Genomic DNA, 14,162 nt, shown 5'->3' on the forward strand with positions numbered 1-14,162 from the left:
GCCCTGTGATCCATCCAATAGCTGACTGTGAGCATCCACTTCTGTGTTTGCCAGGCCCCGGCATAGTCTCACAAGAGACAGCCATATCTGGGTCCTTTCAGCAAAATTTTGCTAGTGTATGCAATGGTGTTAGCGTTTGGAAGCTGATTATGGGATGGATCCTCGGATATGGCAGTCTCTAGATGGTCCATTCTTTAGTCTCAGCTCCAAACTTTGTCTCTGTAACTCCTTCCATGGTTATTTTGTTCCCAATTCTAAGGAGGGGCAAAAAATATGGAACACTTCACAAATTTTGCATGTCATCCTTGCGCAGGGGCCATGCTAATCTTCTCTGTATCGTTCCAACTTTTAGTATATGTGCTGCCGAAGCGAGCACGGTTTATTTCATTTTTAAATATGTATGCATGTGAGACTGGGCATGTTTGTGCAGGTGCTTGCAGAAGCCAGGAGTTAGCCTTGGATCCAGGGGTTGGAGCTTCAGGTTAGAGTGAGCTGCCTCTGATGGGTGCTGGGAACTAAACTTAGGTGCTCTACAGGAACAGCATACACTGATGAACCATATCCAGCCCCCTGAAGATAGATTTATTTCTCCAAAACTTGTAGAGTGATGAAGATACTAAGGACTGAAGTTCTTAAGAAAATCAGAATATTTTAGGAAAAAGAAGTGGAAGTAGACAACCTCCCTTCACTTGGTGATTATGAAAGTGACAGTTTGACTTTCTTTGATGAGCTTTAATTTTCAGTTTCATGACAATTTGTGTTAACTTGGTGTAGACAGATAGGGAGGTAGTGCTGCCAAATGTATTTCTGATACAGCACACTTCTGTGTAGGTGCTACTTAGGGGAACTTAAATGCTAGCCTGTTAGACAGGTTCACTGGTCAGCCTTCATAATACTGGCTAGTATGTCACGCATAATGTTGCCACTGTTTGTATTAGGCTAATTTTCCACCCTCTGACTTGGTGGACATTTTATATGCCTGCTCTTTTGTACTGTTCCTGCACAGCAGAATGCAAGCTTTATAAAAGAAAGATATTTACAGTTTCACTCAATAGCTTGAACGATGCTTAGCATGTAGAAGTAAATTGATCAACTTTAAGACTATTGTTAGTAAAGTATATTAGTAAAGAAATTATTTTGTTATGAATTAGCCCATTGCAATTTAAAAATTCTAAGTCCAGTAACATCAAGTGTTATGATTTAAAATATATAATTACATGCACGATGGGTGTGGTAGTGATGGCAGCTAGAGGCTGACTGTGATGTCAGTTTGGTTTTCTCTTTCTGCCATCGAGGGAGCTTCCAGGGATTAAACTCAGGTTGCTAGGACTTCATGGCAAGGTCTTTACCTGCTTAGCCATTGTCTCAGCCCTAGGGATTAGTTTTTATATTTTCACTTGTTCAGGATCCTACAAATTGTTTCTGATAGGTAATTCTGTACCTGGATACAACACTGGGGTTAATAGAAAAATTGAAGACCCTATACGTGATGCTCTACACTCTGTTCTTCCCATACTAGCAGACAAACAGGTGGAATGGGCCTGCTCCAAACGTCAACTCAGGCCAACTGGCAGAATGGTGGTGTCATGTCTTTAAGGTGAAAACCAAGAGTGTTGTAGTTGAGTCCAAGAACCTTCTCATCTGTTGTAGTAATCTTACTAGCACTGTTTTCTTAGGAAAGACACTATTTGTGCCACTGCCCACCTGGTTGGCATCTGTTTTAAGGTAAAAGTTAACCATTTAAAACTGATTCCTACCTTGAATAAGGGTCAGTAACCACCTGACTAAAGTGGTAATAAAATACTAGCAGTTTAGTTGAGTACCTACCTGTTGCTATTGGAAATACCATAGTGTCCAGTGATAGAGAGTATTATCTAGTTGCAGGAAGGGGATGTGAAAATCATAGCCCTTTTTTGACTGTCTGCAACTGTAACTACTTAAATTTTCTGTTCCAAAAACTCATCAAGAAGCCTTATACCTTAAATTAAAAAAAAAAAAAAAAGGCAAGTAGCCTCAGGCTGTTCTCAATAGAAACAAGGAATGGGACCCATCTGTAGGCTCCCTTTCATCAAATGGTAAAGTGAAACTATGTGTGGATGGCAACATAGGTATAAATAAGTAAATAAACAAAATTTTGAAAAGGTATGGTTTGGAAGAAAGTCTTAAAATGATCATGTGTATTTTATCTGCAAAAGAGGTATTAAGGTATTCCTTTATTGCTCCTGCAACAAGTACTTTGCTCCACATGGTTTTTGTTTTGTTTTGGTTTTTGGGTTTTTTTTTTTTTTTTGGTTTTGTTTTGTTTTGTTTTGTTTTGTTTTGTTTTGTTTTGTTTGAGACAGGGTTTCTCTGTGTAGCCCTGGAACTCACTTTGTAGACCAGGCTGGCCTCGAACTCAGAAATCCGCCTGCCTCTGCCTCCCGAGTGCTGGGATTAAAGGTGTGCACCACCATTGCCCGGCCTCACACGTCATTTTCGTTCAAGTCAAAGGTTTAGATACGGGCTGGTGAGATGGCTCAGTGGGTAAGAGCACCCGACTGCTCTTCCGAAGGTCCAGAGTTCAAATCCCAGCAACCACATGGTGGCTCACAACCATCCGTAATGAGATCTGACTCCCTCTACATATAATAAATAAATAAATCTTTAAAAAAAAAAAAGGTTTAGATACTTTTTAGGATAGCCAACTTGTTTTAATGGTTTGGGTTTTTTTTTGTTGGTGGTGGTGGTGGTTGTTTTTTTGTGTGTGTGGGTTTGTTTTTTTTTTTTTTTTTTTTTTTTACATAATATGTTTCTTTAAAAAAATTAGTATAACTGATATAATTTTATAAATTTTCATAACTACATTATTTGTTTTTCCTTCATTTATAAATACAGAGTAAATAGTTCAGCCAAAATAAGTACTTTTACTTAAAAAAGAAAAAGTGAGGGGGCTGGAGAGATAGCTCAGTGGTTAAGAGGACCCAGGTTCAATTCCCAGCACCCACATGGCAGCTCACAACTGTCTGTAACTCCAGTTCCAGGGGATCTGACACTCTCACACAGATATACATGCAGTCAAAACACCAATGCATATAAAAATAATTCAGTAATTTTTTTAAAAAAGTGAGGTTTGAGAAAATGTCAGTGGATATCTCCAAATCAGTGTTGAAATACAGTTTTTATATTGATGAATTATTGAATTATTTCTTAAACTATACAAACACTCTTGAATCTATGTTTCCTAGAAGGAAATAGTCTTCAGCCAGTGCTGATATTAAAGGATGTAAAAAGAGTACCAGATGATGAGACTTGCCATCCTGTAAAAGATTTTTATAGATCCCACTTCCAGCTTAGTGTTTAATTCCCCACACCCTTTTTGTGGCCACACCTTCACACTTCTTGTTTAATTATAAATGGGATTCCACTGTATTTAATGTCATTACATCGTAGACAGGCTTCTCTTTACTGCATTAATTCTTTTCATATCCCTCCTAAAAATAGTGTTTCTAGTTTTGTGGTTTTTTAAACAAAAAGAAAAGAAAACAAAACACCAAAATTCTATCCCAGATACCTTTGAACTACTTTTTCTGTAAACTACCTGTTGAGGGTTTCATATTGGCTGAGCTGCATTTTGCATGATCTCGTGGTGGTCTTGGCAGTTACTTCTCCCAGTGCCGCATGTTTTAAATACCCATGCTGACAAGTCTGCTGATCTTTTTTCTTTGTCATCTATGTTTTATGGATACTGGTATTTCTAACTTTTTATATTAATTTTTGAAATGGCATTTTATCTGAAATTTAAAGTATTATAAATAATGACATGTTAAATATCGGATACATTTAATAGTATATAATGATCATTAGGATGAATAGTATATAATAGTATATAATGAGCATAAGGATGAATAGTATATAATAGTATATAATGATAATAAGGATGAATAGTATATAATAGCATATAATGATCATAAGGATGAATGTCTGTTTTGATTAGTTTTAGAGTTGTTCGGTAAAGCATTGAGATTTCTCTGGTGTATGAGAGATGAGTATAGATACCACGCATGATAAGTTCATCTTGTCTGGTCATATGTAGGCATTGAGCTATAAGAAGGATACACTAGAGAAGTATTCCCTTTTTTCTTGTCCCCAAAATTTAGAAAGGGTTGCTTCCCCAGTTGTCTGAAAGCTTAGTAAAATGTTCATATAACTTCTGCACCTGGGAGTTCTCCTCTCTTGAGTCTTGCTGCTGAGAGGTGTTAGAGAGCTCCACAGCTATGCAAAACAATCCAGACTTTTACAATCAAACATAAAAAGTTGCTTTGCTTCTCTCTGTGTGTATAGTATCGTGTTGTACTCTGCCGTGAGTGGCGAGTAGGAGGATTCGCAGTGTTTGAAGTCTCTGATTAGGCTCTGGCCATTTATTTTCCTTTTTACCTCTGTGCCCCACTATATGGGCTTTTGATTTGTCATGTTACCAGTTACCTTCTAGGGAGCAGCTTACAGTTGCTCTTCTTGCTCTGATAGGAAGAAATGCCTGAAGGGATCTGAAGCCAGAATCTCAGGCCTGACTTCACTCCTGCTTTCTACACTCTTTCTGAACCTGGCTGGTGCAGCTTGGGAAAATCAGCTTTGCAGCCTCCTCTGGCCTCCTGGCTAGTAAGGGACCAATCAAGACAGGGACCATTCCTCATTTTCTATTAGGAAGAAACACACAGAGAAGACTTTGTATTTCTTCATTGTTTGTTTTGTTATTTGAAGTTACTAAGATTTATAGCTAATCAGATTTGAGCAAGTTGAGTAAAAGGTCAGCTGCATTCTGTTTTAGCTAGATTCTAAGTGCATTTGCTAACTTAACCACCGCGTAGCCTATTCATAACTTGAAGTTTGCCTTTAAAGTCACTCAAGTACAAAGCACTGTAGTGCTCGTAACGCTCTTCCATATTATTGTAGGTAACTAAATGACCATGGAATCTGGAGCAGACAACCAGCAGAGTGGAGATGCTGCTGTAACAGAAGCTGAAAATCAACAAATGACAGTTCAAGCCCAGCCACAGATTGCCACATTAGCCCAGGTATAAAAATACATGGAGAGATTCCAAGCTGTATCTCTTTTAAGAGTAATATGTTTCCAAGAGAATTTAATTTTTAATAAAAATATATATAGAATGAGTGGAAATTTTCTTAAGAATATCAGAATTCCTGTTCAGTATTAGCATTAGCTTATGTTTAGAAATGAAAGTAATGATAAATTAACATATTAGTAAAATGTATCATTAAACATTAATATAATGTGTGTAGTGACATGATTCAGAAATAATTACTTTTTTATTAATCATGAATTGGCCCTCTCAAGGCAATGATGACAACTGCCTTGTTTTTCTTTGTTTGTTTGTTTTTATTTTTATTTTAAATACCACACAAGCTTATTTTGGGACCTTGAGGTGCAGATGATTTGAAAGTCTATATGTATTCTAATACTAAAATGCAGAGTAAACAGATTGATGTGGGACTCAGTCCTAAAGATGATAACAGCCGTTCTTTCCTGTGCATTTTAAATGCATTAGTCTGATTTTGTTTTAAGAGTCCTGCCCTTAAGGCTGTCATCTCTGGGCTTTATTGTTCTCATCTGTTTTTCTTTATTAACATCTTTGCTTAAATATTAGTGAAAACAGTGCTTAATATAAAAACCAAATAAGTATTAAACCTGCTAGGGTAAGAATGTGGTATTTCCTTCTCCCATTTTTGGACACAGAATGTCACTCTGTAGCCCTGAGTGTCCTCCACCTCAGAGATCCACCTTCCTCTGGATTAAAGGTGCGTAGTACCACGCCTGTGTGTTTTTAAAGTGAAGGCTCCCAAAGAAAAATAATCCTGGCAAAGTTTTGCTTTGCTTATCTTCAGTTTCTCCAGGAGTTAAAAATCTCCATTGGAAGTGGCTGATTAGAATAAGTCCTGGGAAATACAGGGTTTACCACGGCTGGGGTGAGGGTGGGAGTGAGTCAGATACTGGAGCTCCAGGCCAAATAGTCAAGAGTAAGCAAGCTGACTGTCCTTTCTCCTAAGAACAGGGCTTTCCTGCCGATCTCACGAGTAAGACAACACCACATCTGCTTGGAGATAAGTTATATCAGATGAGGTAGGACTTAGCAGGCTTAGTAAAACAGGCATGGAGAAATTGGGGCACAGCTGACCATTTAGCGGAGCAGTCTCCTTGATGACGACAGCCTTCAGCATGTCGTCTATTCTGGTTACCATATTCTATCCAGCTTGGCTGTTCCCTGAGTTGACTTTATAGAGTCATCTTGGAAATTCTTTTTGCTCTCATTACTTTTTCTTTGGGAATTTGTATTCTTGATGAAGTAGAACATGTAGGTAGCATAATTTTGAGAATAAAAGATTAACTGAGGTAAACATTCTTGGTAAGATATTTTCTTTGGAAGTTTTCTATGGTCCACTTAGTGTTGCTTACAAATTTTTAGAAGACTTAATTTAATTTCTTATATCTCACATGTTATAAAATACCTTGGATCTCCTCACAATGAATGCTAATAAGTTCATTTTTTTCCTGTGGAGGATGGAAACTCACACCCTCTGTTTTAGGAAATTTCTTTCAATTAGTTGGTGGTGGATTTGTTTTTCATTGTCAGAATCCTTGTGATCCAGATGTTACGCTTCTGTGACTGGTTTTGTGGTGGTATGTTTTTGTTTGTTTCTTCATTTTCCTTGCAATTTTTCACTTTTTGCTCTACTTCCTAGGAATGTATTCACTCCATCCTGCCTGCTGAATTTTTTTTTAAATAAACAGTTCATTTACAAAACATGGGTTTGTTTTGTTTTTTTAGATTTATTTTATAACATATATAGCATTCTGCCTGCACATATCCCTGCAGCACAGAGAGGGCACCAGATCTCATTATAGATGATTATGAGCCATCTTGTTACTGGGAATTGAACTCAGGACCTCTGGGAGAGCAGCTAGTACCCTTAACCACTGAGCCATCTTTCCAGCCCCTGACTGATGAATTGCTATCATGTTTCCAAGAGTGTTATGTTTGTTCCCTGGGTAGTCTTTTGATATTTTCTTTTTTTTTTTGTTTTGTTTTGTTTTTGTTTTTTGAGACACGGTTTCTCTGTGTAGCCCTGGCTCCTAGAACTCACTTTGTAGACCAGGCTGGCCTCGAACTCAGAAATCCGCCTGCCTCTGCCTCCCAAGTGCTGGGATTAAAGGCGTGTGCCACCACGCCTGGCTGGTATTTTCATAGTATCCTGTGTTATTATAAGTATTCTTAGGAAAAGGGGTGTTTGTTTAGGGCGTGGTTTTCGCCTTATTTGGTACTCATTTTGAGTTTCTGTTCCTCACATGGCCACATAACTCTTCATCTTCAGTTCCATTTGTTTTAGTCTCCATCTTTCCTAGCAGAGGCTTTCACCAGATTCTTAACACTCTGTGAATGTCTGCTCAGGATTAAAGTAGAGGGAGACTAGGAGACAGGATTGTCGCTTAATGGTAGAGCATGTACTTAGCACATGTAAAGCCCTGGGCTCCTGTCTCAACATTAAGTGATTCGTAGGCAGATATAAAATGACGAAGAAGCTGCTGTGGAAGCTTTGTGTATATATCCGCTCCAAACCAAGAACTTAGCTGCAGGACAGTGGTTGTCTTAACTTTTAGTACCTTGGATCTTGAATTTGATCAGGTCCCCAGAGGTTTCACTAACCCTCTGTTTATATATAAAAGGCCTGAGAGCCAAGGGAAAGAAGAGGGCTGGGGTATCATAGTGACTTTCAGTAAACCTGGTATGATGTGATTTAGACCCATTATCTGTGTGATTCTGCACTCTCCTCTCACAGCGGGCCAGACTTCTTTCCTGCAGGGATTGAGTAAGGATTCATTTGTTTTTAAAGAGCTTTCAGTGCACCCTTTACTTATTTTCAGCCCTTCTCTTCATGTTTCCATTTACAGTGTTGCAGATCCCGAGTATCTATCTGCATTTGTGTGGTGCAAGTCAGGCTTTCCTTCCTCCAAGATTGGACCATCTGTGGCCCGCTTAGTTTGTTACTGTGGACCCATCTGTTCCACTGCCTCCTTTCCTAGTCCTTGCACTTATTTGATTGTGCATATAGAAGTGAAATTAATTTCATGAAATATAACTTGGAATTCAGAAGGGAACATACTCAGTTTACTATTAGGCAGCCTTTTAGCATGGAAGACTTAGAATGGAATGTGTAGTTGACCGTGGATTTTAAGAATGCTTTTCTTCTTTCTTCTTGTCCAGTTACAGTTTACTTTTTAGTTATTATCTGAGTTTTGTTTTTACAAAAACACCACACTAATAAAAAATTATCTTTTATTTTTTGAGAGTTTGATACATGTATATAATGTATTGTGTCACATGTGTCACCTCTATACCCTTTTGCTCCCACCAGACCTCTTCTTTACAAGATACCTTCTACTGTGTTGTCTTCTTCTGGTGGTGGTGGTCGTGGTGGTGGTGGTTGTTATGACCCACTGAGTGTAATTATGGATGCTTACATGAACATGAGTGGGGAGTTACATAACACCTTGTCAGTGGCTATCCCACTGAAGACAATGTCTGTCCCTCTTCCAGTAACCATTAACTGCTAATAGTTCCTAAGAGAGCTTATGAAATCCTGCCTCTATCCATGGTAGGATGTTATAGGCCCCATCTTATACATGTTTTATGCAGGTAATCAGAGTTGGTGTAACAGTTTGTTAGTGTAACAGCAGTGTCATGCCCAGAACTCAGAGTTTACCAGCATTCCTTCCCATCCTCTGTTACATTCCCTCCAGCTGTTCTCTTAAAGTGTTCCCTGAGCCTTGAGGGAGGTGTGTATCATAGATGTTGACACACCTCCTGTTAATTCTGACTCCAGGTTTTTAAATACTAGGAAAACATTGTAAAGCGAAGGCAGAATGATTGTGCTTTTGCCAATGAATAGGAGGGGAGGAAGCAAGTAGTAAGGGAAAGCAATGTTAGGATTGTGTAGGCTGGCCTCACACGTGCTGTGTCTCCTCAGTACCACACAGAGGAGGATGTTACGTCTAGTAAATCTAAGCCAAAAGGAAGAGTAGGGCTGTATTAAGCAATAAATAATTAAACAGAAATAATGAACTTCTACAATGTAGCTCTATTTTTAGACTATGTAAAGATATTATAATTACTCTAAAACCAAAAAAATAGGTTATGGTAGTGTATTGTAAAAATTGAATGTGTCTGTGTGTCTTGAGAAACATCTGTCAAGCATGTCTCACTTTGACCAGGCCATATGCTTCCCAGAATAGTTGTGAATATGGCCCAACACATTTGTAAGTGACAACATTACATTGTCAAAAGATAGGACATCTGTGACAGGAGAGTGCTTACCTAGGAGGCGGGAGGACCTGAGTTTAATCTGTGGCACAGAATAAAAAGAGCTAGAACACAGCAAAAATGCCATGGTGATTCTGGTAGTAGAGACAGATGGGATTTTTAGCCAGGCCTTATCAGACAGCCTTTTGAGATAACTGCTCCTTGGGAGTCTGAGCAGGAGGACCATAAGTTCAAGATCAGCCTGGGTAATCAAGTGAGACACTGTCTTAAAATTGAAAGAAGGGAGGAGGATGGTGATGCATTTCCATGTTAGATTACTTGTCTGCTACCCACCCATACACACATGAAAGAGGGCTTTCTTAATACTTTATGTTTGTTTCCTGTGTCTATGTAAACTTAAATGTAAGGAGCTTTGATAAATAACTAGGATAGAAATCACTGGATTAGCTTGTTAGGTTTTTACCCTTAAAGGATGCAGGGAAGAAGTCACTGGTACTGTAATTGCTTCAAATACTCAAATAGCTTTCCTATGGAACTAAGGTGAGACACTCAGCTCATAATAACTTTATGGCTGAACCTTTTAAACCTAAGGAATTCTTCGTTTCCTCTTAAATTTGTCATTACAAACAGGACAACATGTGCGACTCTGCAGATAGTCCTTGCACCACATTTATAGAACCAGGTAAAATAAAACATGACTTAAAATGACCAGAGAAAATAGGACTAATACAGAAGGCTTGTGTGGATGTCTAAGGAAAGGAAACTTCTAGTTTTAATCTGTGTGTTAAAGCTCACTTATCTTCAAGAGATCTTGCTGGGTAGGTATGTCTGTAAACGTATTCAGTACTGACCTTTCACCTCAACCCCAGCTCTCCCAAACCCTGTCCCTCTTTCATTCCGTCTTTAATTCCTCTTCAGACAGCCTTTCAGAAAGCCCTTGATCTGCCTCAGGATGTTCATATGAGCCGCTTCTCCTGGACCTGTCCTTACCACCTACTACCGTACTTCTGGCTCTCATCAGCCTACCCTAACTATATAGGCTTTCTCATGGTACACCACTTCCACTTTTCTCTGTCTGAATATATCAGGCATTCAGCCACTAAAGTGATTGATCTAAAATGCAAACATACTATTTAGTTCAAAAAACCCTTCAGCAGTTCTTCCCATATTCTCAGAATAAATGAAGTTTTGTTTTTGAGACATGGCCTTGAATGGCTCAACTGGCTTTCCTTGGACTTTACAGCAATCCTTCTGCCCGAATATCTTTAGTCTTGGAATTACAAACCTGTGACACTTTTACTGACTAAAATGCAAGATTTCTGTTTGTATTGAAACAGGGTCTCACTACACCTCTGGTTTGCCTGAAAGTCACAGAGATCTGGCTATCTGCCTCCCAAGTGCTGACTGCGCTTAAACGCATGAGACAATAGGTCTCGCTTGAAAGCTTTTTTAATCTGACATATAGAAAGGTGTGGGGTTTTGTTTGTTTTATTTATTTTGTGTATGTGAGTACACTGTTGCTGTCTTCAGACACACCAGAAGAGGACATTGGATCCCATTAAAGATGGCTGTGAGCCACCATGTGATTGCTGGGAATTGAATTCAGGACCTCTGGAAGAGCAATCAGTGCTCTTAACTGCTGAGCCATCACTCCAGGCCCATATAGGGAGGTGTTTATAACTAGACCATTGAAGACTTTTAGAACCTCTGTTACTTTATCTCTACTTCTGACATTAGCAACGTGTGTGCCTTTCCTCCATTTTACATACACACACATTCACATATACATATGCGTGCATCACATACATCACACATACGCATGCATACATTCAAACACATCCACATTCACATGCATGCACACACACAAACACACACAAACAGGTGCACACCTACACACAGGTCAACTTTTTGAAAGCAGGGCCCTATATCTTTCTCCTTTTTGTGGTTTTTATAACATTGCTCTTGGTACATGTGTTGTGGTTACTATTTATCAAATGAGCAATGAAAGTTCTATCTTAAATATGTTGGAGCTTCGGAACAGTAAATACTATTTGATAGACATGTCAGTAAATTTAGGAACCCTTAAGATTTGGACATTGAATCATTAATATTGACTTCTTTGTGCTTCAAGAAAAACTAGTTTCCTTTTAATATTCTTTTAGCTCTGCTCCTTTTTCATCCAAAATGAAAACACTTCTTAAAATTCCACCCGTTACCAGATTAGTGTTTTTTGTGAATGTGAAAAATTGAAATTTTTAATACAATGCATGTACTTTCTTGTTAATGAAAAAACATATTTTTAAAAAAAGTAAATCTTTTTCTTTCTTTCTTTTTAATTAATTAACGTATTTATTTATTATATGAAAGTACACTTTAGCTGTTTTCAGACACACCAGAAGAGGGCATCAGATTTCATTATGGATGGTTGTGAGCCACCATGTGGTTGCTGGGATTTGAACTTAGGACCTTTGGAAGAGCAATCAGTGCTCTTAACAGCTGAGCCATCTCTCCAGCCCAGAAACATACTTGTAATTAGTCTAAAGTACCATACTAAAGTCTTTATTTAAAATGTGTTGTTCTGAACTTAGCAAGTCCTTGTTGCCCAGATTGGAAAAGCTAAGATTTTAAAACATGATTTAACAGTAGGGTGCTCTGAAAACTTTTGTGCTTCAGACCAGCAGCATGTCTGCCGTTGACCTTGAGTGAATCAGTCTCTTAGCATATTTTTGTCTTTAAATAAATATGATCCTTATTACTCAACCTTTAATCTAAAAAGAAAGAAAATTTGGATATAAAGAAGCAGACAGGAAAATGTAGACACCATATGAATGGGGTGTTCATTAGCCTTCAGAGGATGACTGGGTTGCATGTTTTGAAGCTACAGGAGGTAGCTGGCTCTTGGTTGTTTTGTTTTGTCACTTGTAAATGGCTGAAAAGTAGAGAAGATTTGTAGGGTTTGAACTTCTTTTAAGAGTAGTAAATTGTTGGCTTCTTGTACATTGTTAAAATATGTGTCAAGCAGAACGGTCATAGTTTTGCTTATTAGAAGTCACTTAATATTAAACCTGAGTAGTCCCACAGAGGTTTCTGTGGTGGTCATTGCTTTCTTTGTTTCTGTAGGTATCCATGCCAGCCGCTCACGCGACATCATCTGCTCCCACTGTAACCTTAGTGCAGCTGCCCAATGGGCAGACAGTCCAGGTCCATGGCGTTATCCAGGCGGCCCAGCCATCAGTTATCCAGTCTCCACAAGTCCAAACAGTTCAGGTATGTGTATAAAAGTTTTGTATGTACTTTAATAACTTGTTTATAGCCATTTCTGTCTCCTTTCATTAGTTGTGAAAATAAAGACACATCTAGTTTAGATTTATTTTACTTGACAGTAAAGGAGTATATTGTATCTGCATAGTTCTGTTATATGTACCAAGTTAGACCTCAAGAAAATTACATTTTTTAAGCTTCAAAAGAAAAAGCATTTATTTAGACAGATAAATAGTAAATACATGTGATAAAGGAAATGTTGGGAAAGACTGTAGGACTGATGTACCTCAATTAAGGAAAATTAACTTAAAATGAACCTAAGTTTGTACGGGGAAAGGGTTGATAAAGATTAATTAATAGCCTTACCTGAGATAGAAATTGTACTTAGAGATCACATCAGACATCATATTGTCTGTTGAGCTTTTAGGTAGAGTATATAACTCTGAAATAATCCTATATTCAGAAGGTACATCATAAGGATCATTGATTGTATCACATACATCTGATTCTTTGGAGAGCTTGCTTCTTTGGGGCTTTGGGAATAAAGGTGTTCTGAAGGTGACTACTTAGATCTAGGGACCAAGAGCAGTAACAGGATAATTCTTTACCAATCAGCTAATTGAAGGAAAAAACAAAGACTGAACATTCATGCAAGTAGGCCATAACCCCAGCCTCCCGTTTCATATTTTTTTACTTCACAGTCTTCCTGTAAGGACTTAAAAAGACTTTTCTCCGGAACTCAGGTGAGTCCTAGGTCCTAGATTTGAAGAAAATTATTTTTAGAAAGGAAGGTGAGAAATTATTTATGTCTTTTGTCCTTCTGTGAACATGGAGTTTGGGGGTTTGAGTCAAACTCTACACTCCTCCGTTGTACTGCTCACTGCATAGTTACTGCTCAGGTCTCTGTAACAGCTCTCCTCCCCCAGAACTGCATGAACACCTTGAGAAAAGGAAGCTGAACCTCCTGAGGTTGGGACAATTAGATATGAAGCCTAACTGCTGCCATACTGTGTGACTAGCCAGAGTATGCATTCTAAAATTGGGACCTGGTAACCCCAAGAACTCAGCAAATCTCACTCATTTCTGTCAGACTTCTTCCTTTCCCTTCTTTCCCCACACCCTTCCCACTGTACAGCAACTTTTCTAGATTCAACAAGCTTCTATTTTTCTAAAGCACTTATTATATGGTGTATGTTGATTTTCTCTTGCTCAGCCTTGGCTGTTTTCTGCTGTGTTTTCCTTGTATGGTAGCCAGAACTGATTAATATTTTTGCAAAGGGGAAAGGTGCTTCCTCCTTTGTCCAGGAACCATTCTGTTATTGTTATCAAAGTCCACATAAGGTTCATTAGCATTTTCTTTCCTTTGGGCTTCTGATTTGCTGTAACATTTACAGGGTAGAAAACTGTTATGTGAAATCCTGGTTACTAATTTCCCGAAGATACTGGGAATGGACATTATTAACAAGCCTTGACAGTATTAGACAGATTAAGGCCTATTTTTGAGAAACCACGGTGATATGTACTCACTAATAAGTGGATATTAGCCCAGAAACTTAGTATACCCGAGATATAAGAGACAATTTGTAAAAC

General features: G+C 38.4%; 1 protein-coding gene and 1 non-coding gene across 10 annotated transcripts in view; one reads left to right on the forward strand and one right to left on the reverse strand.

Moving 5' to 3' along the window:
• The window catches only part of Creb1 (cAMP responsive element binding protein 1), a 70,316-nt gene that overhangs the window by 13,638 nt on the left and 42,516 nt on the right, over positions 1-14,162 (forward strand). For 4 of the 9 annotated variants that reach the window (XM_021152182.2, XM_029474413.1, XM_021152099.2 and 1 more), the window contains exons 2-3: positions 4,930-5,051; positions 12,432-12,578. Coding sequence is in view for 8 of the 9 variants with exons in the window: in XM_029474413.1 (XP_029330273.1) it covers positions 4,938-5,051; positions 12,432-12,578 (261 nt within the window). In the remaining variant the exon portion in view is untranslated. Of the gene's footprint in view, positions 1-4,929; positions 5,052-12,431; positions 12,579-13,273; positions 13,316-14,162 lie in introns of all 9 variants that reach the window. The other 5 variants (XM_029474406.1, XM_029474398.1, XM_029474397.1 and 2 more) reach the window with 3 other exon arrangements.
• On the reverse strand, positions 268-376 carry LOC115032565. The gene has a single exon (XR_003838210.1). It is a non-coding gene; the product is annotated as a U6 spliceosomal RNA (small nuclear RNA).

Source organism: Mus caroli, chromosome 1 (assembly GCF_900094665.2).
Source record: "Mus caroli chromosome 1, CAROLI_EIJ_v1.1, whole genome shotgun sequence".
In the NCBI taxonomy this organism is placed as follows: Eukaryota; Metazoa; Chordata; class Mammalia; order Rodentia; family Muridae; genus Mus; species Mus caroli.